The sequence below is a fragment of the Hyperolius riggenbachi genome, chromosome 11, assembly GCF_040937935.1.
Source record: "Hyperolius riggenbachi isolate aHypRig1 chromosome 11, aHypRig1.pri, whole genome shotgun sequence".
NCBI classification, from domain to species: Eukaryota; Metazoa; Chordata; class Amphibia; order Anura; family Hyperoliidae; genus Hyperolius; species Hyperolius riggenbachi.
The window spans coordinates 135082900-135109042 of record NC_090656.1 but is presented as its reverse complement, the minus strand read 5'-3'; the positions used below and the strand labels follow the sequence as shown (position 1 = coordinate 135109042).

General features: G+C 45.6%; 1 protein-coding gene across 1 annotated transcript in view; it reads left to right on the top strand.

Annotated features, from left to right (window-relative positions):
- The window catches only part of EHD1 (EH domain containing 1), a 104822-nt gene that overhangs the window by 38882 nt on the left and 39797 nt on the right, over positions 1-26143 (top strand). The window contains exon 2 of the mRNA XM_068261223.1: positions 22085-22182. Coding sequence (XP_068117324.1) covers positions 22085-22182 — 98 coding nt within the window. The remainder of the gene's footprint in view (positions 1-22084; positions 22183-26143) is intronic.

Genomic DNA, 26143 nt, shown 5'->3' with positions numbered 1-26143 from the left:
GACCACCTGTCATGTTTCATGAGGGGCTAGAATTCCAGGATAGTATAAATACCCCCCAAATCACCCCATTTTGGAAAGAAGAAATCCCAAAGTATTCACTGAGAGGCATGGTGAGTTCATAGAAGATTTTATTTTTTGTCACAAGTTAGCGGAAAATGACACTTTGTGACAAAAAAGAAAAAAAAAAGTTTCCATTTCTGCTAACTTGTGACAAAAAAAAAATGAAATCTGCCACGGACTCACCATGCCCCTCTCTGAATACCTTGAAGTGTCTACTTTCCAAAATGGGGTCATTTGTGGAGTGTGTTTACTGTCCTGGCATTTTGGGGGGTGCTAAATTGTAAGCACCCCTGTAAAGCCTAAAGGTGCTCATTGGACTTTGGGCCCCTTAGCGCAGTTAGGCTGCAAAAAAGTGCCACATGTGGTATTGCCGTGCTCAGGAGAAATAGTATAATGTGTTTTGGGGTGTATTTTTACACATACCCATGCTGGGTGGGAGAAATATCTCTGTAAATGACAATTGTTTGTTTTTTTTACACACAATTGTCCATTTACAGAGATATTTCTCCCACTCAGCATGGGTATGTGTAAAAATACACCCCAAAACACATTATACTACTTCTCCTGAGTACGGCGATACCACATGTGTAGCACTTTTTTGCACCCTAACTGCGCTAAGGGGCCCAAAGTCCAATGAGTACCTTTAGGATTTCACAGGTCATTTTTGTTTCAAGACTACTCCTCACGGTTTAGGGCCCCTAAAATGCCAGGGCAGTATAGGAACCCCACTAATGACCCCATTTTAGAAAAGACACCCCAAGGTATTCCCTTAGGTGTATGGCGAGTTCATAGATTTTATTTTTTGTCACAAGTTAGTGAAAAATGACACTTTTGTGAAAACCCAATAAAAATCAATTTCCGCTAACTTTTGACAAAAAATAAAATCTTCTATGAACATACATACGTCATACACCTAACGGAATACCTTGGGGTGTCTTTTTTCTAAAATGGGGTCACTTGTGGGGTTCCTACACCCCCCTGGCATTTTACGGGCCCAAAACCGTGAGTAGTCTGGAAACCAAATGTCTCAAAATGACTGTTCAGGGGTATAAGTGTCACGGACGATTGCGGGGACGCAGGCGCGTCCTGGAATCGCCCGTGAAGAAAAGAACGATCGCACTCGATTCCTGCGTCGATTGCGCTTCAAATCGGTACAATCTGGATTTATTGTGTAGGAGGTCTGCAGTCCTTTTCTTAGCAAAGAGAGCACCATTCCAAATGCTGGTTGGCTCTTTTGATATGCTAATGAGCCTGGGCCCAGAGAGTCCCTGGCTTCAAGCTGTGCTGATGGCCCATCCATCAGGTATAAGGTGACAAGCAGCTGGCAGGAAGACTGGCCCTGTGACTGCTGATCAAGCCAGAGGTGTAAACTCAGAGTTGTCTAAGCAGATTTCACATTCAGATGTTAATTGAAGGAGCCAACAGGGCCTTCATAGACAAGAAGCAGACACAGCTGGACTCCAGTCAGGCTGACTCCAGCCTTAGCAGGAAGAAATGAATGTACAATATAATCTTTTGCCCATTTACAGAATACAATAAATAGGGTGGTTATGAGAGCGGTATCATTGGATCCGTAGGGTCATGCTGGATCTCTTGATACCAGTCGAGAGGGGCCCGGGGCCCCTACCACCCAGGTATGAATCTACTCAGGACCCTGATCTGATGCACTAGCCATGTCAGGTATCATATTAATCTGTATTTTCCTCCAAGTATGAAGCTGTTACCCCCCTAAATGTAACGTGTATGGTTCAGGAGTTACAGCAATTCATAAGTTTAGCTCTAAAATCTCTCAGAGGGAATGAACTGTCATTTGCTGGTAGCTCAGAGGGGGCTGGCATTGCCACACCCCCAAACCAGCTTCATCAAAAGCACAGAGCCAGCAGGCGGGCTGTGTCCTCCACACTGAAACATCTTGCACTCATCAGATGCCAGCTTGAGGATATGCTGGCATCCACCTGGTCTGAACTCTGAACTCTGGACTTTGAAACCAAGGACTTTATGATTCTTCCCACAATAAGGACATCTTTCCAGAACTAAGTATTTTTCTCCCTTCTTTTATTTTTCATACTGGCTATCACTGTTTTCATAATTGTTGATTTTAAATAATTGTCTGTATATATTAATTATTTATATTGCGTGAATAAACGACTTTCCTAAGTCATTCACTGTTCCGCTACTCTGCTTATCAGCACACACAGAATTGATCCCGGGTCTCTGAAGATACGCTACTGTTTGTTTGTTGTTGGCTAGACAGAATATCGTGTGTTTAACCGTTTTATTCGCAGGATTAGTCAGTCAGTTAGTGGGCCCCACGGTCCCATGATAACCGCGGTGGTGGCAGTTTACTCTGAACCAGTGGGTGAAGTGGTAATCACCCGTGTCTCACAGGCTCCCTTCTGAGTTGTCTGCGGCTAATTCTTAACGGTTCCTGCGCATTGACTGCGACCAGAGTTCGCACGATCTGTGCGCTGGCACCGTTTAGAAGGCTAAGTGCGGTCAGCCACTGAGGGCTCCTGTGACAGTGTTAGGCAGCGGTGGGATCTGTGTTGTGCTGAAAGTATCTGCGATAGCGCTAGCGCTATCGAGAAACGAACTAATTCGTTGGTGTAGCTGGAAGGCAATATATTTTTTATATATACAGAGAGACTGTGTAGCCAGTACCCCTTCCCCAAAGTTTTATTTTATTTGGCATGGAAATGTCCGGGAACTACCAGAACATGTGCCTAGCAGACCTGGAAAATCTTTGCGAAGAGAGGGGCATTGGCATCCTCCGCAAGACAAAACGGGACCTGATAGCAGACTTGTCCAGATGGGATGCCCAGCAACTGCGGGAGCCGGGAGTGTCCGCTGAGGTGGATACCAGCCCATCTGACAATCAAGGGGAACCAGAGGCTGAAGATCTTAGGCGTACAGAGGTTGAGCATCCTGCGGGCCCTGTTGCAACAGTTACGCCAGAGACTGTCAGTGTGGACCCCAATCCCAGAATTTCTGAAAGTACTCGCCTGGAACCGGCCAGTACTGGACTGTCCGTTTGTACTGATCCGCTAATGCAGCAGGCATTACAAAAGCTGATGGACACTGACCTGGACAAGTACCTGCAGTACATGCGTGAGGAGCGCCAATCTGCGGAACGCAATGCTGCTGCTGCTGCAGAACGCCACGCAGAGAGGGAGGCCGCTGCTGCAGAACGCCACGCAGAGAGGGATGCCGCTGAGCGAGAACGGGAGCGCCAACGACAGCATGAGCTAAACATGGCAAAAGTGCAACAGGCCAGCCGGAGTTCACCGCCCAGTCTCCCTGCTGAAGGAGCTGCACCACCCGTAAGTGCAAAGTTTAAATTTGCTAACATTGAAAAAGACACAGACATTGACTTGTTTTTGCGGTCTTTTGAAAAAGCATGCCGTCAGTATCGTCTGTCCCAAGACCAGTGGGCCAGACATCTGACACCTTTGCTGCGCTACAAAGCGCTTGATGCCTTCGCAGAATTGCCTGCGGAGAAGGATAATGATTATGCTGCTATAAAAGACGCTATCATTACTAAGTACCAGCTGACGCCAGAAGCCTATCGGAAAAAGTTCAGGGCCTGGCAGAAAAAGCCTTCTGATTCGTACCGAGATGTGGCCAGCAGCTTGCTCACCACACTCCGGCAGTGGACTCTAGGCCTCACCAAAGGGGCTTATGATGTCCTGGAGGACTTGATAGTCCTGGAACAATTTCTGAACATTTGCCCTGCTGATGTACGACAATTTGTGCTAGAACGCAAGCCGGCTTCAGCAACTGTCGCTGCAGACCTTGCTGAGACTTTTGCCACTACCCGGGTGGCTGATACCCGCAGAACTGCCCCATCCAGCTGGAGAGGAGGTCAGCCCAATACCTCGGCAGACCCTCCTGCCCCTGTGAGCCGTCCGCCACAGAGGCCACCCAGCGCAGCTGCTGCACCCAGGCCTGCAGCGCCTGGAGAGGTCATCTGTCACTACTGCCGCCAGCCCGGACACATGAAGTTCGACTGCCCGGAGCGGAGACAGACACCACCAGCACCTGGATCATCTGCATCACCTGCACCTCACCCACAGCAGAGGCATCCCGCCAGCGAACCACAGCCTGGATCATCAGATTTTGTCCTGTTTGCCCGCGGAAAGGAAATCCGCGACCGAACCGACCAGCAGCAACTTGTTAGAGTGAACGGCAAAGTTGTCACCGGATTCCGAGACACCGGAGCTGACATCACGTTAGTTCACTCACACCTTGTGCCAAAGGAGAGCATCAACTCCAGCCGATCCCTTGCCCTTACTGGAGTAGAAGGCACCCTTTTTCACATAGCCCACGCCAGGGTGAAGCTGGATTGGGGAGTGGGAGGGGTCCAAGAAAGGGTTGTTGGGGTTATGAAGGATCTCCCAGTCCCTGTGTTGCTAGGGACTGATTTGGGCAAGCTTGTGTCCTACTATGAACCTGCCACGACCGCCTTGTCGCTCACGGAAGGAGACGGACTCTCCACCCACCACCAGGTACTTTATACACTTGGGGGAGCACCAGGGGGAGGCGGGTTGAATGTGCCCAGTTCAAGGGTACCAGGTTCAATAGTGCCTGCTTCAAAGGCACCTGAGTTTGATGTACAGACTGTCTGTTGTGAGGATGCTGTAACTGTACCTGAGTTTACTGTACAAACTGTCCGTGATGAAAATGTTCCTGTTACTGTTATAAATGCTTGTGACAATGATGTAGGTAATGCCAATATGTGCCATTCTGACAGTGTACCTGTGCTAGCAATACCGCGCAGCTGCACTGCTCAGAACCCGAGCTCAGAACAGGTGGAGGGGGTTCCGGCCTCCTCCCCCTCCTCTGACCGCAGGGATGAGACCTTTCAGCCGCTGGCCTCGTGTGACATGAGCCAGTTGGCTGAAACTGACAGCGCCGTATTCTCAGCCGCACTACAAAGTGACCCAAGCCTGGAGGTGCTCATGCAGCAAGCCGCTGAGCCCCTCGCAGACGGGGCCGCTTTCAAGGTGTACTGGGAAGGTGGGAGACTGTACAGTGAGTCTGCACAGCCCCCTACAGGTAGATCCCACGCGAATACCAAATGGCTTGTGGTCCCGAGTGCGTTCAGGGGACATGTGCTGAAATCCGCACATGGTAATCCTCTGACCGGGCACTCGGGTGTCCGCAAGACACTCGCCGGTATTCGGAAACAGTTTTATTGGCCCCGGATGAACAGGGATGTAGCCAACTACTGCAGGGCATGTGCCGTCTGTCAGGAGCTGGGAAGGTCCAGGGATTCCCGCGGGGTTCCCTTAGGTCCACAGCCACTCAGCAGGGGAACCCTGCGTGGGCTGGCTGTTGACCTAACCAACCCACTGCCCGTTGTCCGCAGTCCCGGCAGACACCACGTCCGACTGCAGTGGCGCAAACGCCCTGTCCAGAACGGTCCATGTTGGGTCAACCCTGAGGGTAGCCGACCGCGACCGGTCCAGGGGAACCGAGCCACAGGCTCCAATAGGTTTTCCCGCCGTACCGGCAACTCGAGACCCGTCAGCCAGGCTAGCGGCGCCGCCACACATCTTGCGGATGAGTGGCTAAGCCACGGACAAGGGGGGGGGCTGTCACGGACGATTGCGGGGACGCAGGCGCGTCCTGGAATCGCCCGTGAAGAAAAGAACGATCGCACTCGATTCCTGCGTCGATTGCGCTTCAAATCGGTACAATCTGGATTTATTGTGTAGGAGGTCTGCAGTCCTTTTCTTAGCAAAGAGAGCACCATTCCAAATGCTGGTTGGCTCTTTTGATATGCTAATGAGCCTGGGCCCAGAGAGTCCCTGGCTTCAAGCTGTGCTGATGGCCCATCCATCAGGTATAAGGTGACAAGCAGCTGGCAGGAAGACTGGCCCTGTGACTGCTGATCAAGCCAGAGGTGTAAACTCAGAGTTGTCTAAGCAGATTTCACATTCAGATGTTAATTGAAGGAGCCAACAGGGCCTTCATAGACAAGAAGCAGACACAGCTGGACTCCAGTCAGGCTGACTCCAGCCTTAGCAGGAAGAAATGAATGTACAATATAATCTTTTGCCCATTTACAGAATACAATAAATAGGGTGGTTATGAGAGCGGTATCATTGGATCCGTAGGGTCATGCTGGATCTCTTGATACCAGTCGAGAGGGGCCCGGGGCCCCTACCACCCAGGTATGAATCTACTCAGGACCCTGATCTGATGCACTAGCCATGTCAGGTATCATATTAATCTGTATTTTCCTCCAAGTATGAAGCTGTTACCCCCCTAAATGTAACGTGTATGGTTCAGGAGTTACAGCAATTCATAAGTTTAGCTCTAAAATCTCTCAGAGGGAATGAACTGTCATTTGCTGGTAGCTCAGAGGGGGCTGGCATTGCCACACCCCCAAACCAGCTTCATCAAAAGCACAGAGCTAGCAGGCGGGCTGTGTCCTCCACACTGAAACATCTTGCACTCATCAGATGCCAGCTTGAGGATATGCTGGCATCCACCTGGTCTGAACTCTGGACTTTGAAACCAAGGACTTTATGATTCTTCCCACAATAAGGACATCTTTCCAGAACTAAGTATTTTTCTCCCTTCTTTTATTTTTCATACTGGCTATCACTGTTTTCATAATTGTTGATTTTAAATAATTGTCTGTATATATTAATTATTTATATTGCGTGAATAAACGACTTTCCTAAGTCATTCACTGTTCCGCTACTCTGCTTATCAGCACACACAGAATTGATCCCGGGTCTCTGAAGATACGCTACTGTTTGTTTGTTGTTGGCTAGACAGAATATCGTGTGTTTAACCGTTTTATTCGCAGGATTAGTCAGTCAGTTAGTGGGCCCCACGGTCCCATGATAACCGCGGTGGTGGCAGTTTACTCTGAACCAGTGGGTGAAGTGGTAATCACCCGTGTCTCACAGGCTCCCTTCTGAGTTGTCTGCGGCTAATTCTTAACGGTTCCTGCGCATTGACTGCGACCAGAGTTCGCACGATCTGTGCGCTGGCACCGTTTAGAAGGCTAAGTGCGGTCAGCCACTGAGGGCTCCTGTGACAATAAGCATCTGCAAATTTTGATGACAGGTGGTCTATGAGGGGGCGGATTTTGTCGAACCGGTCATATGCAGGGTGGCCTTTTAGATGACAGGTTGTATTGGGCCTGATCTGATGGATAGGAGTGCTAGGGGGGTGACAGAAGGTGATTGATGGGTGTCTCAGGGGGTGGTTAGAGGGGAAAATAGATGCAATCAATGTACTGGGGAGGTGATCGGAAGGGGGTCTGAGGGGGATCTGAGGGTTTGGCCGAGTGATCAGGAGCCCACACGGGGCAAATTAGGGCCTGATCTGATGGGTAGGTGTGCTAGGGGGTGACAGGAGGTGATTGATGGGTGTCTCAAGGTGTGATTAGAGGGGGGAATAGATGCAAGCAATGCACTGGCGAGGTGATCAGGGCTGGGGACTGAGGGCGTTCTGAGGGTGTGGGCGGATGATTGAGTGCCCTAGGGGCAGATAGGGGTCTAATCTGATAGGTAGCAGTGACAGGGGGTGATGGGTGATTAGTGGGTGTTTAGGGTAGAGAACAGATGTAAACAATGCACTTGGGAGGTGATCTGACGTCGGATCTGCAGGCGGTCTATTGGTGTGGGTGGGTGATCAGATTGCCCGCAAGGGGCAGGTTAGGGGCTGATTGATGGGTGGCAGTGACAGGGGGTGATTGATGGGTGATTGACAGGTGATCAGTGGGTTATTACAGGGAAGAACAGATGTAAATAATGCTCTGGCGAATTGATAAGGGGGGGGGGTCTGAGGGCAATCTGAGCGTGTAGGCGGGTGATTGGGTGCCCGCAAGGGGCAGATTAGGGTCTGATCTGATGGGTAACAGTGACAGGTGGTGATAGGGGGTGATTGATGGGTAATTAGTGGGTGTTTAGGGTAGAGAACAGATGTAAACAATGCACTTGGGAGGTGACCTGACGTCGGATCTGCGGGCGATCTATTGGTGTGGGTGGGTGATGAGATTGCTCGCAAGGGGCAGGTTAGGAGCTGATTGATGGGTGGCAGTGACAAGGGGGGATTGATGGGTGATTGACAGGTGATCAGGGGGGGGGTCTGGGGAGAATCTGAGGGGTGGGGGGTGATCAGGAGGGAGCAGGGGGCAGTTTAGGGCATAAAAAAGTGTGTTTACAGATAGTGACGGAGTGATTGATGGGTGATTAGGGGGGATGATTGGGTGCAAACAGTGTTCTGGGGGGTGGGCAGGGGGGGGGGTCTGAGGGGTGCTGTGGGCGATCAGGGGGCAGGGGGGGGGAAATCAGTGTGCTTGGGTGCAGACTAGGGTGGCTGCAGCCTGCCCTGGTGGTCCCTCGGACACTGGGACCACCAGGGCAGGAGGCAGCCTGTATAACACACTTTGTATACATTACAAAGTGTATTATACACTTTGTATGCGGCGATCCGGGTTCTAGTAACCCGCCGGTGCTTCCAAACGGCCAGCGGGTTACAGCGCGAGGGGGGGGGGAGCCAGTCGCCGGTGGCTGATCGCGTCACGAATGACGCGATCGCTCCTCCCATGCCCGTACAAGGACCGCCGCCAATTGTACATGCGGCGGTCCTTGCTGGATCCACTTCCCGGCCGCCCCTGTGCAGTGGGCGGGCGGGAAGTGGTTAAGCTCATCCATACATATTGCCGCTCGATGTGGCAAAAAGATAGATTTCTCTCTGATCTAAATCTGATCAGATAGGGATATTTTCCCTCCACGCACTGGCCATAGATGAACTATAGACTTCAGCATGAAACCTATTCAATAACTATGGAACCACAGCGCTTCACTTCATTGAGCCATCGATCAACTGCGCCATCTTTTTGATCAAGATTTTCTGTCCGGTCAGGTTGATAATTTCGAATGTTTTTTTTTTTTTTTTGGTTGTTGCTCAAAATAGTTATTATGTTCAATCTGACCTGTTGAGGATGGGGGGAATAGATTTATGGCAGATTTGCTCAGTTATTGAAGATCTAGACGTATATGACCTCCTTTAGCTGCCTCTTCTATACGCATGAGCTCCAGGCAGTATTTATGGTCACGTGATGGTGAGTCCCAGAGCCCTCGCAAGATGAGAAACACATGGGGAAATGTGAGAACTACTGCTAGCTATAGTTTTACCTAGGTCATATTTTTATTTGGGGATTCTGCAAAAGAAAAAACACAATTTGTTCACATGAAACATTTTATACATTAGTCATGCTTGATTCTTGCAGCCAGACTATTTAATGTCTGCTATGCTTTCCTTTTACTAAAATAGTTTCTCTGGGTCACCCCCTCTCTTCAGGGGGGCCATGCCTGGGTGGGCTTGAACCACCAACCTTGCAGTTAATAGCCAAACGCGCTAACCAATTGTGCCACAGAGACTGTGTACCACAAAGACTGTGCATGCAGTTGCTGTTGAATGATTTTATGGGGATGTATGTGTGTCTTTTGGAGCGAGGAAGTAAGTCTGCTCCAAGAAGTATCAACATGTAGTGTTGGTGGTATAATGGTTAGGATAGCAGCCTACCGAGCACTAGACCTGGGTTCCATTCCCAGCCAATTTGAGTTGGCTTTTGACATGCTACAAATCCTTAAGTGAGCTCATTTTTCTCTTGGATATATCCTAATGGTACATGCTAGGCTGGCTTCAGCATATAATGGTGAAGAGAGCTACCTACCACGCACTCAGACCTGGGTTCAATTCCCGGCCAAGGCTTTTGAAATGCTACAGTTCCAGGGAAGAAGGAAGGAGGTAGAAAGGGAGTAGAAATACATGTTATTAGGCAGAAATCAGTTTGGTGGGGAAATAAATTTGAATTCCGTAAAATTCCGCGGAATTTAAAAATTTTCAGCGGAATTCCGTTTTAGCCCTATAGCAATTCCTTTCCGTCCTATCGGAACCGGAATCGCCAAATTCCGGCCGGAATCGCGGAATTTACAATTCCGCCGAATCCAGCTACCAGCCCTGCTAAGGACATCGTGTGGCCTAGCAGTAAAATTACACCTACATTCATTTATTTTAATAAAGAGACCTACACATAATGTAAAATTAACCCCTTACCTCCCACTCTCCCATAAATACCCAAATAAAACTTTTGCATAAAAAAAACAAAGAAAACCTAAATGGTTACCTTAGGGACTGAACTTTAATATGTATGTCAAGAGGCTAAATTACTGTTATTTTTTTTTTTAAATTATGGGCTTGTAATTAGCGATGGACGCAAAACGGAAAAAAATACACCTTTATTTCCAAATAAAATATTGGTGCTATACATTGTGATAGGGACATCATTTTAAATCGTGTAATAACCAGGTCAAATGGGCAAATAAAACACGTGGGTTTTAATTTATGGTAGAATTTATAATTTTAAAACTATTATGGCTGAAAACTGAGAAATAATAATTTATTTTTCTTAATTTTCCCGTTTTTTAAAATTCATTTAGAAAAAAATAATTCTTAGCAAAAGGTACCACCCAAAGAAAGCCTAATTGGTGGCGGAAAAAACAAGATACAGATCATTTTGTTGTGATAAGTAGTGGTAAAGTTATTGGCAAATGAATGTGAGGAGCGCTGAAATGTGAAAATTGCTCTGGTCTATAAGGGGAAAATACACTGAGGGCTGAAGTGGTTAAAGAATAGAAGATAAAGAAATGAGTGATACTTGCTGTGTAATTCGTTCGTTATTTGATCCTTCATGAGCCTGCAGGTCAGTATCTTTTAATGCTGGTAGTTATGAAAAAAACAGCACTAAATGCCCTAATCTGTAAACATTCCCCTTTAACAATGTGATGGGCTAAATTTATATACGTATGTATGTACTGCTTACTTGGCATGTACGTACTGCTTGCTTGGCAGCAGCATGTTCTCTCCCACAATGTAGCGAGGGTCAACGTGATGAAACTGTCATAGCCTATTCTAAAACCTCAGTGTGGGAGGGGTTAATATCATCTCTCAGATGTCCCTGGTGAACTTATTCAAAAAGTTTTCTCATCTGAAAGGTGGTATCTGCAACTAACTAGGATGAAGTCCAATCCCGGGTTAGAGTTGCTCTTTACTAGATTGTAAAACTATAATCTCGAGAGGGTTCCAGTAGGAATTCTGTAAACACTGTGCAGACCCACCACATAATTCAGGGGCCTCAAACTCGCGGGCCATTTGCGGCCCTCGATGCAATATTTTGTGGCCCTCGCCGGCAAAAGCTTCCTTATAGTTCGCTTCAGTGCTCCCAAGTAATCCGCCGCATCCCCGCCGCTAAACGAGGGCTGCAGAGCCCCCAAATCGCCCGGGGGGCAATCCGCCGGCATTTCCTGGAAGGGGCAGAGCTTTCAGCTTCAGCTCTGCCCCTCCTGACGTCAATCGCCGCACGGATCGCCGCCTCTCCCCGCCCCTCTCTGTGAAGGAAGCGTAAGAGGGGCGGAAAGAGGCGGCGATGCGCCGCGATTGTGAAATTCCTTATGCGGCCCAGCCTCATCCTGACTTTGCCTCCTGCGGCCCCCCAGGTAAATTGAGTTTGAGACCCCTGACATAATTCCTCTCCATAAGATTACAGCAGCTGCATGAAAATGGTAAAGGTATCCAATTTGCTGGTTCTGTCACACAAATAACTTGCCCTTGTGAAATATTGGACCTGCCAGCAATTCTATTTGTGAATTTTTTGGCCTCTCCATAGTAATGCACTATTAACCTCCTTGCCGGTCTAATTACCTCCGGCAAGGAGGCAGCGCAGCACTTTATTTTTATTTTTTTTCCTTCAAATCATGTAGCGAGCCCAGGGCTCGCTACATGATAGCCGCTGAGCGGCGGCATCCCTCCACCCACTCCGATCGCCTTCGGCGATCAGAGTAAGCAGGAAATCCCGTTCAGAACGGGATTTCATGCAGGGCTTCCCCGGCCGCCATGGCGACGGGGCGGGATGACGTCATAGGGAATCCCGATCCACCCCTCAGCGCTGCCTGGCACTGATTGGCCAGGCTGCGCAAGGGTCTGGGGCGGGGGGGTGGGGCAGGTAGCGGCGCCGATCGCGTACTACACGCAGCTAGCAAAGTGCTAGCTGCGTGTAGGAAAAAAAAAATTATGCAAATCGGCCCAGCGGGGCCTGAGAAATCCTCCTGCGCAGGTTACCCCGAGCTGAGCTCGGGATAACCGGCAAGGAGGTTAAAGATTTGCTTGGATGTTATTTCATAACTGCACTGTCATGTTAGGCTTGGTGGGAGATACTCCTAGTGGAGGAAAAAACACGTACTGCTCGTTCAAACTACAAGAGCTTTTCTGAGCGCTTTGTGATTTTTAAAAGCTCTTGCTAAAGTTATCCTATGTGAGTGTTCACACTGGAGCAATGTGATTTTGTAAAAATCGCCCATCTCACATAGGCTAACATTAGCAAGGGCATTTATATAAAGTATATATAAAGCATAAATATATAAATCACAAAGCACTTAGAAAAACTCTTGTAGTGTGAACAAGCCCTTAAAGGGACTCCGAGCAGTACAGAAACTATGGAAAGATGCATATCATTTTAAAGCTCTCTTTCTCCTCTTTCCAATGATATATAAACCACCGCCCTACGCCTTTTAGTTTTCGCTATTTTCGCGATCGAAATTGCAGCGGCTGCAACTTCAATCGCGAAAATAGAGAAAACGAAAAGGCGTAGGGCGACGATTTAGGGGTCGCCAGAAAGAGGAGAAAAAGAGCTTTAAAATGATATCCATCTTCCCATAGTTATATTGTATTACACAGGGCGACTTTTTCCTGCTGAGTGGAGCTGCTGACTTTGAGAAAAAGTCGCCCTGTGTAATACAATATAACTATGGAAAGATGGATATGATTTTAAAGCTCTTTTTCTCCTCTTTCTGGCGACCCCTAAATCATCACCCTACGCCTTTTAGTTTTCTCTATTTTCGCGATCGAAGTCGCGGCCACAGCAATTTCGATCGCAAAAATAGCGAAAACTAAAAGGCGTAGGGCGGTGGTTTATATATCATTGGAAAGAGGAGAAAGAGAGCTTTAAAATGATATGCATTTTTCCATAGTTTCTGTACTGCTCGGAGTCCCTTTAATTCCACTTAGGGCCGGATTCTACTACATGCAGATTTGCAAAGTTTCCCATTACTACGCAGGGAAACAATGTCAATCTTTTCAATCATTTCGGTGCAAATCTGTACAGCTTGCATGCTGCCGACTCACTGTAGCTGTGCATGGCGCAACCTAGTAATTCAAGCTTTGGCTACGCAGCAGTGGAGGAGCCGAAATTGGAAAGGGCCGTGGCTCCCAATGGAAACGAGTTCTTAAAACTGTTTTCAATGTAAATCTTTTACAAAGTCCACTTTAGTAATTCTAGTATTTTTGTCTTTGGTATTCCTGTGGGCAGCTGGTGAAGACCAGTGCTGTGGTGTTCTGGTACAGCTGTCCAAACACTTCAGGCAGCTGAATAGACTGAAATAACCAGCTGTCATTTTGTTGAGCCACATATAACGTAGACCTTCAACTATACAAAAAAAATTTTTCTCTGATGGACAGTAGAGTTTCTGAATATGAATATGCATGCTTCACTCCACATAGAGATGATATGGGGGTGAGAACTAATTTGCTAATAAGAAAAGTGTAGTAGCAATCAACACAATGATCTATGTAGGCTGATAATACTTCACATCCCCAGACATCAGTAGAGTGTTCCTACATCCATACACATGGATTGTCTGTATGCAGCATGAAGTTCAGTGGAAAACCTTTGGTGTGTGTGTGTTCCCACTTGTAATCTTTTAGGCAGATGTTGCACACTGTTTTTAATTGATTAGAGGTTACATTCAATATAAACATTGAATCTATTAAATTAGGGAATTCCTGATTGATATTTGATCAAATTTATCAGTGTAGCAGGGATGCACATTCTTTGATAAATGAGGCCAGCAGGAATATGGGAGGCGGCATAGTGCAGGCAACAGTGGTACATAGTAGTGTATTGCATCAAGCTGTACAAAGCTAATGGCATTGACACAATTAGTATTGGACAAGTTGTGTGTTGAAGTTCTACTGGTGCAGTGTGATGGTACAAGTGATTGCTATCAAAAAGCTATTAATCATTTAACTGCTCTACCACATGTATTTTGTATAGCATGCTTTACTTGCTAATAAGCAACAGGGTTGTGGCCCATTTCCCATGTGTTCAGGTAGATGAAGCATATCCACACTTCTACTTACTGTTGCCCAGGGGCGGACTGACCATTAGGGCACTCGGGCACGGACCGAGGGCCCGTGGTCGGGGGGGGGGCCCGCCACCCGCCAGAGAACCCTGAGCAGGAGGGGAGACAGCCAGTGAAGGAGGGCAATGGGCATAGCAGCGGAGAAGGGGGGAAGTTCCCCCCCCCCCTTCTCTCACCTTGGGGCCCCCCTTCCTGGCTCTCCCCTCCGTAATCTGTAATGTGTCGGACAGCTGGAAGCGGCTGACAGCGGGCGGAGACGCTGTTTAGCCACCGGAGGGATCGCTGATCTGTGTGCAGCTAGTGTGGGCTTGAGAAGCCCAGACTAGCTGCACACAGATCAGCGATGCCTCCGGTGGCTGAACAGCGGTAAATCTCCGCCTGCTGTCAGCCGCTTCCAGCTGTCCGACACATTACAGATTACGGAGGGGAGAGCCAGGAAGGGGGGCCCCAAGGTGAGAGAAGGGGGGGGGGGAAACTTCCCCCCTTCTCCGCTGCTATGCCCATCGCCCTCCTTCACTGGCTGTCTCCCCTCCTGGAGACACCTACAAGCCTGGCTGCTTATACTGGGGGCACTTATAGACCTAGCTACATATACTGAGGGCACCTATAGACCTGGCTATACTGGGGAGACCTATACACCTGGCTGCATATACTGGGGAGACCTATACACCTGGCTGCATATACTGGGGGCACTTATACACCTAACTACATATACTGGGGGCACTTATAGACCTAGCTACATATACTGGGGGCACCTATAAACCTGGCTGTATATACTGGGGGCACCTATAGACCTGGCTATACTGGGGACACCTATACACCTGGCTGCATATACTGGGGAGACCTATACACCTGGCTATACTGGGGAGACCTATACACCTGGCTACATATACTGGGGGCACTTACAGACCTGGCTATACTGGGGAGACCTATACACCTGGCTGCATATACTGGGGAGACCTATACACCTGGCTGCATATACTGGGGGCACTTACAGACCTGGCTATACTGGGGAGACCTATACACCTGGCTGCATATACTGGGGAGACCTATACACCTGGCTGCATATACTGGGAGCACTTATACACCTGACTACATATACTGGGGGCACTTATAGACCTAGCTACATATACTGGGGGCACCTATAAACCTGGCTATACTGGGGGCACCTATAAACCTGGCTATACTGGGGACACCTATACACCTGGCTGCATATACTGGGGAGACCTATACACCTGGCTATACTGGGGAGACCTATACACCTGGCTATACTGGGGAGACCTATACACCTGGCTGCATATACTGGGGGCACCTATACACCTGGCTGCATATACTGGGGGCACCTATACACCTGGCTACATATACTGGGGGCACCTATACACCTGGCTATACTGGGGACACCTATACACCTGGCTACATATACTGGGGACACCCAAAGACCTGGCTATCTATACTGGGGACACCTATAGACCTGGCTATATTAACTGGGGACATCTATAGACCTGGCTATCTTAAATGGGGACATCTATAGACCTGGCTATCTATTCTGGGGACACCTGTAGATTGGGCTACTTATACTGGGGACACCTATAGACCTGGATACCTGCACTGGGAAAACCTATAGACCTGGATACTTCCACTGGGGATACCTTTTGACCTGGTTACCTATACTGGGGGCACCTATTTTGGGGGAACTGCTGCCGGATTAACTATTTTTGGGGAACTGCTGCTGCCAGATTAAGTGTATTTTGAGAAACAGCTCCCAGATTATGTGTATTTTTGGGGAACCGCTGCCAGATTGTGTATAATGGGGGAACTGCTGCTTCCAGATTCTGTGTATTTTGGGGGAACCACTGCTGCTACATGTATTTTTGGTGATCCGCTGCCAAATTATGTGTATTTGGGGGAACCGCTGCTGCCAGATAACGTCTATTTTGGGGGAACGACTGCCATATTTGTATTTTGGAGGAACCTCTGCCAAATTGCATGGATTTTTGGTGAAATGCTGTCAGATTACATGTATTTTGGGGGGACACACTATGGCAGAGTTCAGACTTCCCCGGCAGACCTTTTACACCACTGCTAAGGTCATGTATATTTTGCCCCACCCATGACCACGCCCACATTCTGTTGCGTGACCACAACCATTTTTTGGCGGGATTTTTATCAGTGTACAATATCTCAATATAACATATTTACTGTTGTCAATAAATGATTATATCTTAGTCTGTAAAAATATAACGTGAAAGGTGGGAAACACTGGTATGGGGGCCCCATAATCTCCTATTGCCCGGGGGCCCCATGAGTTGTCAGTCCGCCCCTGCTGTTGCCTATGGGGCTTTTCACCTTCTTCCATAATCATTCAAGCTCACTGAGATCTAGAGTTTGTATATACTAGGTCTCAATTTGCATATTCTAGTTGAGAACAAATGTGAAGTGGAAGATTTACCCTTTTCCCTCCTTTGTATTTAGCTACCACCTATTTAGTATTTTTAGCTGATTGTGCCAGCTTACAATATAGGGCCTGTGGTTTGTGGTGCCAGTTTAGCTATTGGGATTATTGGTGACTTCTGTGTGACCTTCACAGTGCATGTGAGGTGCTATCTGACTATGGCTCTAATGCTGGGAATACACCATGAGTTTTTTTTTTTTTCATCTGATAGATGGATCGATAATTTCTGATTGGTCTGATGTGATTTTGTTGGAAATCGATTGGAAAAACGATCAGAAAGTAAATCTGCCAAAAAAACATTGTATTCCCAGCATAAGTCATTGCACAAACTATATCAGTTTCTATTGCATTGACAGGCGTTCCGTTTCATGTCTGTGCTTGCTCAAGCCAAATGCTCCATTCATTTCAGTGCAGCTGTGGAGCAGAGTCAGTAAAGGCATTGAACCGAAGTGCTGTCAAGTGCTTGAATCCTTGAATTGATTAAAGTGGCTTTTGCTGCCGCCTCACGCTTCAATAAAGGGACATTCCTAGTCCATAAACTTAGGTCAGTGCTACAAAAGTCAATTCCAGGCACAACATCGTGCTTGGCGAAATGAAAACCGATTCTGATTGCAGGATCTTTTCATTTCAGTCTACAGGCTGCTAAGCATTTCCAAAATTATAAGGCTAGGTTCACAACGGCCATTGCGTTGCATTCCCTGTAACAGAGGAACGGGAATGCAGCACTGAACATTATCTGTTGCATTGCATGCACACAATGTACAGTATGCCTCGTTGTCACTGGTAAACCATGCGGGTTTATGGTAATGCAGTATGTTACAATGCTGCATGCCGTTATACAGCAACACACCAGCCGCATTGTGAACATCGCATAGGTGGTGCATTGCAATGCAGCAAGCCGTGTTCCAAAGGGGCCATTATGCCGCACTGCAGCGCAGCACTGCAAACATAGCCTTAGGGCCTTTTTCCACACGCTGCGATGCAATCTCGTTTCCTTTCATTTCCTCTTCTGCAATTTGGCCGCGAGCCGTTGGGTGTGTGGCACAATTGCGACTTCAGACTTGAGAAAGATTAAAAATTCTCAGGAAACCAACTTGAATTGCGAATCGGGGAAAAATAGCATTCCGATTGCTTTGTTTATTTATTTATTTTTTTCTGCATTCCTATACAATAGCACTGGTGGAAAAACAGCATCCAAATTTACGTGTTGCTCATGGTACTGTTGTGGTCGGTAAAATGGACGGGATCTGACATTTTTTGGAGTTCAAATCAGGCCTAGTGGAAAAGGGCCCTTAAACATGTCCCTTTTTTATTTTTAGGCTTGGCAACTGTACTGTAGAAATTCCCACCTTGAGGTGGGGGTAATTAGCTGCACAGGGCAAGAGGCTTTGTTCTTCATTTTCAACACCTGGACTTAGCCATCTGGAGAAAATTTGCTGCATGCACTTCTATTGTCAACAGTAATCTGACTGTAGACAAACTTGTGTGGAAAATGTGAATATAAAAAAATATACTGTATATACCCATGGTTTTCTGATAAGTGTAAACCCTCGCTTAGCAATATGAGTTTGTGTTAACCTCTGTACATTCTTATCCTGCCCCTGACTATCACTACTCAGTGATTAAGGCAACATTCTAGGAAATGGACAGTGTACACACACTATCCTTGGCTATTGCTCAAAGCCAAGAGGATACAGCTTTCATTTCTAATCCTTCTTGTTGGATCATGAGGTACGGATAGATAGATGGATAGAGATACATATAGAGATAGCTATACATGGCTTCGGAGTCGGGGCAGTTTTTGGGTACCTGGAGTCGGAGTTGGGAGAAAATGCTCCGACTCCTAATGTATTTAAACTGTAATTAAAATAGAAAAAGTGATCATGTTCTATTTCTCAGATAATGGTCATCATAAATTTATACATTAATAGCTGTGCTTAGTCCACAAAAATGAAATAAACCAATCAAAAAATAGTTACTTGTGCTGCTTCAATAAAGTCAGATATACATATCTGATTGTGACTGTACTGTATATATGTGTGCACTCAGGAATCTTTTATATATACTAAATAACATCTATGCTGTAAGAATAAAGCCTGATGCGTAGCCGTGTCACTAAAGGTGCGTACACACATGCGACTATAATCGTTTGAAACGATCGCTCCCCGATCATTTCAAACGACGATCGTTTGAAAAAAAGCAGCCAATGACCATGAAGTCTAACGATGGACGAGGACAGCGAGGGAGTGATTAGCCTGAAGGGGGCTGGAGAAAGCCCCATGTATGTATAAAACTTTTAATTTCATCTGTCTCAGGTTTAGTTAGCTACACAGTAGTATTATACTCTACACATGCACTCCCCACAGAGCTGCAGGGAATCCACTGAGAATGTTGTGCATATTGAACACAGAGGTGTTGTCTATCACCCATTAAGAATGTGTAATAGAGGAAGAATTCCTTCATTCTCCTGCAGAGTACCTGCACATCACTTACATGTACATACAGTTACATTGCCTAGGGCCTGATAGATGTTCTTTGTTCCTGTTTTCTACAAGTACTCTTACTAATTACTAGTTTTAGTCTGACTAAAAGTATTAGAGGCAGAAGATCAGCTGACTAGCCAGGTAACTGGTATTGTTTAAAAGGGAATAAATATGGCAGCCTCCATATCCCTCTCAATTCACTTGTCTTTTAAAATTCTTTTAAAAAGTGTTGGCAGTTAAGAGATGCATTTCATGTTCTATACTTTCAATCAACAAAATTGTAATATGCAAATGAGGAGTCGGAGTTGGAATCCTAACCTGAGGAGTCTGGATTTTTGTGCCGACTCCACAGCTAGCTAGATGGCTAGATAGATACTGTGTATATATAGATATAGTGCTCAGCGTAAATAAGTACACCCCCTTTAAAAAGTATGAATTTAATCAGTAGCTGAATGACCAAAAAAACAATTTTGACTCCATAACCTGAAATTTATGTTAATGATATAACTTGGATCACATAATTTTCAGTTTTACTCAAATTGGATGAAACAAAAATGAATACACCCCACAACAAAAACTACATCCATTATTTTGTATGACCAGCATGGTTTTTAAGGACAGCACCAAGTCTTCTAGGCATGAAATGAACAAGTTGGCAACATATTGTTTAATAATAATTACTGTTAATTGCCAATTATAATATTAATTAGAATGTTGTAGTCTTAAGGCCTCTATTCCACAGACTGTTGAGCTCAGCAAGCAGTTACCAGGCAGCAGTGAGCAATTACCAAGCAGCAGCAAGCAGTTGTGAATGCTTGGCGCATTTCACTGCCTATCAATAGTCTGTGTAAAAGAGGCCTTAGTGTGACTTTTTCCTAAGACTATAATTGGGGTGTACTCATTTTTGCAACATGGACTTGAAGAAATTTGTTAGGAAAATCACTCTTTTTGTGTGTGCAAGTTAACAAATTTTGTTTGCAATCAATGGCCCATATTTGTGGGAGTATTTTGTAGTATAGTATCTCATCGAAAATGTTGATACTGAAAGGAAACTAAAGGTTTTCTGACAAATGTAGTGGGGTGTATTTATTTATGCTGAGCACTGTATGTGTTTTCGCTAGGAAGTACCTTGCGTCTTCAGAGTTAAACAAAGTGAAGGGGTGTTTATTAAACTGATCTTAGCTGTATAAATCTATATTCACAGGATAGGCAAACAGGTATACTTTATTGTACAGAGCGATTAGCTGGTCTACACAAGCTTCATCAGCTACACAGTCTACCTTGTGCCAGTAAATAATAGCATACCTGATGTAGCTTACCGGCAGAGGATAGATGATGTACCTAATGAAGCTGGCATAGACAAACTAAACGCATTATACAACAAAGTACGCCTTTTTTATCTGCCTGTCCTGGGTCTTCTGCTTTATACAGCTCGGCTGTAAGTAACATATCCTTTAGGGCTTATTCACACTAGACAACGCATGCATCAATACAATTTATTTAGTGCACACATTCCTGATGTGCGGCGGGTCCGTTTTTTACTGGCTCAAACGCCGTATAAATGGAATGGGTAAATGGAAAACTAAGAGTGTTCTCTGTCAGGTTATATCTCAATGTGCAGGAACACTTTCTGTATTGTGAACAGTAACATAGTCAGTGGTCATGTTACCATGTGTGTCGCACACAATGTGCGATGTGTCATAATTGACAGCACTGCACATACTGTAGTATGAACCAGTGCCTATGAAAATGTATTCTTTCCCCTATTTTGAGACTAGGTGCCTTTTTTCCTAAATGAATGATATTCTACTGTCTAGCGCTAAAGTGAGGGGATTGCCTACTTCTGAACAGCTTGCCAGGCTCCCCATCACTAGCCAATTCCTGAACACCAACTAAACACTGTGTAACCCTTATCAGAGACTTCACTGTGCCCTGACTCTTTGCAGCCTGAACTGTATAATGCATTGCCGGCCAACAGATCTAGCAGATAAGGCTCATACACACATCAGACCATAGTCTTTTGAAAATGAAAGATCACAGACCAATCTTACCACCCTTCATGTAGTATGAGAGCCATACTCTACACAGTCTTTTCTATGGAGCTGCACTCCCCAATCAGACAGAAATCTTTGCAAGATGCTGCACACACAGATGCTGTACAGATACAAAAGATCAGTATCTGCAAAAGATCTGTTCCTGCCAAAGATCCATTCCTGCAAATTGCAATGATAGTCTGAGATCTGCAGATTATCATACACACATGATTTAACTGACATTCATCTGCAGATCAGATCCACCAGGATGGATTTTCAGATCTGCAGATGATTGCTTGATCTGCAGATGAATGTCAGTTAAATCATGTGTGTATGATGATCTGCAGATCTCATAGACTATCATTGCAATTTGCAGGAATGGATTTTTGGCAGGAACAGATCTTTTGCAGATAGTGATCTTTTGTGTCTGTACAGCATCTTTGTGTGCAACATCTTGCAAAGATTTCTGTCTGATGGGGAGTTCAGCTCCATAGAAAAGACTGTGTAGAGTATGGCTCTCATACTACATGAAGGGTGGTAAGATTTGTCTGTGATCTTTCAGTTTCCAAAGACTATGGTCTGATGTGTGTATGAGCCTTAAGTGGTTTTAGGTCACAAGTACATTTTAAAATGCATTTTTAGCAGCAGAAGCCTCATCTGGCACAAACTGATAATGTTTAAATAGTTCTAATGTTGGAGTTAGTAGCTTATCTGCATTATTTGGTGGTCTTAGCCAGTAGTGGTTTGATGGTTGTCATTCTAGAGTTCTAATGCTTCTGCTTGAGAAATTGTCCATTTTGAGGTAATCTAATGTTTGTTCTTTATTTCTAGGTTTATGTGTGCACAGATGCCTAATCCTGTCTTGGAGAGCATCAGTATCATTGACACACCTGGCATACTGTCTGGTGAGAAGCAACGCATTAGCCGAGGTAAGGAAACCTTTCTTCATGTTCCCACATCTGCCATGAAAACGTGTGAATAAAGATGCTGTGCTGTATTGTGCACAACTGGTTCGCTGTAAAATATAGGTGACCTTTTTACATTTAGGGTTGGATCACATGGGCTTCTGCGCATTAAGAGTGGTGGCACTCTTCAAATGAATGCTCAGCACTGGTTCCATCGGTTGCTCAAATTTTTCCCATTGTCTCGTAAGCACAGCACTTCGGAGTCCCTCTCCAGGAGTCAGAAATGACGAAAAATTGGAATCGCGGCCTAAGGTTGCCAATTGCTTTTCTGCTCGCTCTGCCAGGCATCTGGTCCTGTTTAAAAGGAGATAAATGTGGTAGACTCAATATCCCTCTCACCTCGGGTTTCCTTTAAGCCAGCCATTCCACATCAACATGCAGCCAGTTATCATTTTATAGACATGCTGAATTATCCAGAACAATTTTGGTCCTGGCTGATTGACAAGAGGTTTGATCTAACCAGTAGGTTAGAACAGTTTGGTCCCATTTCCACTTGTGCTGATGAGACTATAGAGTCCCTCTAGCCATGCCATGCGCAGCAGTAGGGATCCGGATGCATAGTCCGAAAGAATAAATGCAGTTGTCACCCAATTGATTTCAATAAGCTTTAATTCCCCTGTCCAAATTTACATGCGGGGAAATAAATGCTTATGGATGCCTTGGTCGAAGGCCTGCAAGATTTCATAAAAAAATTGAATTGCGCTTTGTCATTTTTTTTTTTTTTTTTTCCATGATTTTCTTCAAATCCAGCTTTAGCATTAAATTCACAATGTACAGTAAAATGTACAAGCATGCATTGACAAAAAAGACATTGTACTATGAAATTCATGTAATTTTCTGTCATTTGTAAATGTTACTGCATTGTGAATTTATGCTACAGAACCGGCTTCAAAGTGTACAGTACTGTGACACAGTGTGACTGCGGGAGACAGGGGTTAAGTGCAGAACAGAAGTGCCAGATGTGGGATCCTTCTCCTCCTCATGCAAAGTGTTGGCCACATTACTCTATTCACTACCGCGCTTCCTCCTTCTGGTCAGAAACAGGAAGCGCGCTGTACTGACGCAAAACACACCAAACGTTTTGCGTGTGCGGCTAGTAATTATACACATAAAAAAAAAAATTGCCGCTGTGAGGATTAGGAAATCGTTTTGCCGCAAATCTCTATTTTGTTTTTGAAAACAATATATCGTGTAGCCCTACTTGCTAGCCAGATCCATTCTTGGAAGGAGCCTTCAATATTCTGCTTTACCAAGTTGACATCTTTTTTTTCAACCTAGCCAGTTTACTGAGATTTTTTTTTAAGTTATTTTGGGTTAATTACATTTAACATGCACTTCTTTTTTTTTTTTTTACCAATACAATTCGTTTAGTTCATGAGAGAGGGAGGATATATTGTCAGCCATGCTCTGATGGACATAAGGAGCAAGAGAAGTCTGTGCATGTATCAGACTAAAAATATTTAGAAAGATCATTAACAGTGTATTGACCTTTAAGTGTTATACCTGTATATAGCTTTAAAACAGCTAAAGTTCCTTATTGCTGTCTGTATCCCCCACTGAAGATATTTACATATTTCCTGGTGCCACCACACAACGTGGGGTTCCCCCACCCTATTTAAAGAGAACCTGAGATGAGAAGCGTCTCAGGTTATATACTTACCTGGGGCTTCCTGAACCTCCTGGGTGTTACGCCGCTCAGGAAGTTTTGCAGCCTCAGAGTCCCCAGGATGAATCTAATAGATTTAATGCTTGAAAAAGGTTTAGCTAGCTAGTATAGGTTGCCTCTTATTTCCCCCCCCCCCCCCACCCCCACCCCACGATCCAGCCATTTATACATTACCCAGTCTGGTTCCAGCGATCGGCGCAGCCTCCCCGCACAGCTCCAGTCTTTTCTATGGGGAGGATCATACATGACGTCACAGACTTCATGCGCAGTCACGATTCTCGCAATAGGATGCAGTGAGGCTAGGGATTAGGTTGCCTATACTAGCTAGCCTAGTGCTAGCTAAACCTTTTGCAGGCATTAAATCTATTAGATTCAACCTGGGGGACTCCTTATGCTAGCGAGCGGTATGCATGGCACAGTGTCTGGCATATACCGCTCAGGAGGTTAAAGAGACTCAGAGATGAAAAGATAGTAAGAATCGATACTTACCTGTAGCTTCCTCCAGCCCCATAAGCACGTGAGTCTCTCACCGTCTTCCCGCGGTCTGCTGATCAGCCCCATTACCAGGCTGACAGGATCAGCGCATCTAGGTCTTCTGCGCATGCGTGGACCTATTTTTACTGGGGCTGATTGCGGCTGAACAGGAGACTGCGGGAGGACAGTGAGGGACTCTGATGTGTTTATGGGGCGGGAGGAAGCCCCATCAACATTGTGCATCAACATACAGTCATGTGAAAAACTATTTGCCCCCTTCCTGATTTCTTATTCTTTTGCATGTTTGTCACACTTAACGGTTTTTGATGAGCAGAAACATTTAACTATTAGTCAAAGATAACATAATTGAACACAAAATGCAGTTTTAAATGATGGTTTTTATTATTTAGTGAGAAAAAAAACCCTCAAAACCTACATGGCCCTGTGTGAAAAAGAAATTGCCCCCTGAACCTAATAACTGGTTGGGCCACCCTTAGCAGCAATAACTGCAATCAAGCGTTTGCGATAACTTGCAACAAGTCTTTTACAGCGCTCTGGAGGAATTTTGGCCCACTCATCTTTGCAGAATTGTTGTAATTTAGCTTTATTTGAGGGTTTTCTAGCATGAACCGCCTTTTTAAGGTCATGCCACAACATCTCAATAGGATTCAGGTCAGGATTTTGACTAGGCCACTCCAAAATCTTCATTTTGTTTTTCTTCAGCCATTCAGAGGTGCATTTGCTGGTGTGTTTTCGGTCATTGTCCTGCTGCAGCACCCAAGATCGCTTCAGCTTGAGTTGACGGACAGATGGCCGGACATTCTTCTTCAGGATTTTTTGGTAGACAGTAGAATTCATGGTTCCATCTATCACAGCAAGCCTTCCAGGTCCTGAAGCAGCAAAACAACCCAAAACCATCACACTACCACCACCATATTTTACTGTTGGTATGATGTTCTTCTGCTGAAATGCTGTGTTACTTCTACGCCAGATGTAACGGGACACGCACCTTCCAAAAAGTTCAACTTCTGTCTCGTCGGCCCACAACGTATTTTCCCAAAAGTCTTGGCAATCATTGAGATTTTTTTTAGCAAAATTGAGACGAGCCTTAATGTTCTTTTTTCTTAAAAGTGGTTTGCGACTTGGATATCTGCCATGCAGGCCGTTTTTGCCCAGTCTCTTTCTTATGGTGGAGTCGTGAACACTGACCTTAATTGAGGCAAGTGAGGCCTGCAGTTCTTTAGATGTTGTCCTGGGGTCTTTTGTGGCCTCTCGGATGAGTTTTCTCTGCGCTCTTGGGGTAATTTTGGTCGGCTGGCCACTCCTGGGAAGGTTCAGCACTGGTCCATGTTTTTGCCATTTGTGGATAATGGCTCTCGCTGTGGTTTGCTGGAGTCCCAAAGCTTTAGAAATGGCTTTATAACCTTTACCAGACTGATGGATCTCAATTACTTTTGTTCTCATTTGTTCCTGAATTTCTTTAGATCTTGGCATGAGGTCTAGCTTTTGAGGTGCTTTTGGTCTACCTCTGTGTTAGATAGCTCCTATTTAAGTGATTTCTTGATTAAAACAGGTGTGGCAATAATCAGGCCTGGGGGTGACTACAGAAATTGAACTTAGATGTGATAAACCAGTTAAGTTATTTTTTTTTTTTTTTTTAACAAGGGGGCAATCACTTTTTCACACAGGGCCATGTAGGTTTTGAGTTTTTTTTTTCCTCACTAAATAATAAAAACCATCATTTAAAACTACATTTTGTGTTCAATTATGCTATCTTTGACTAAT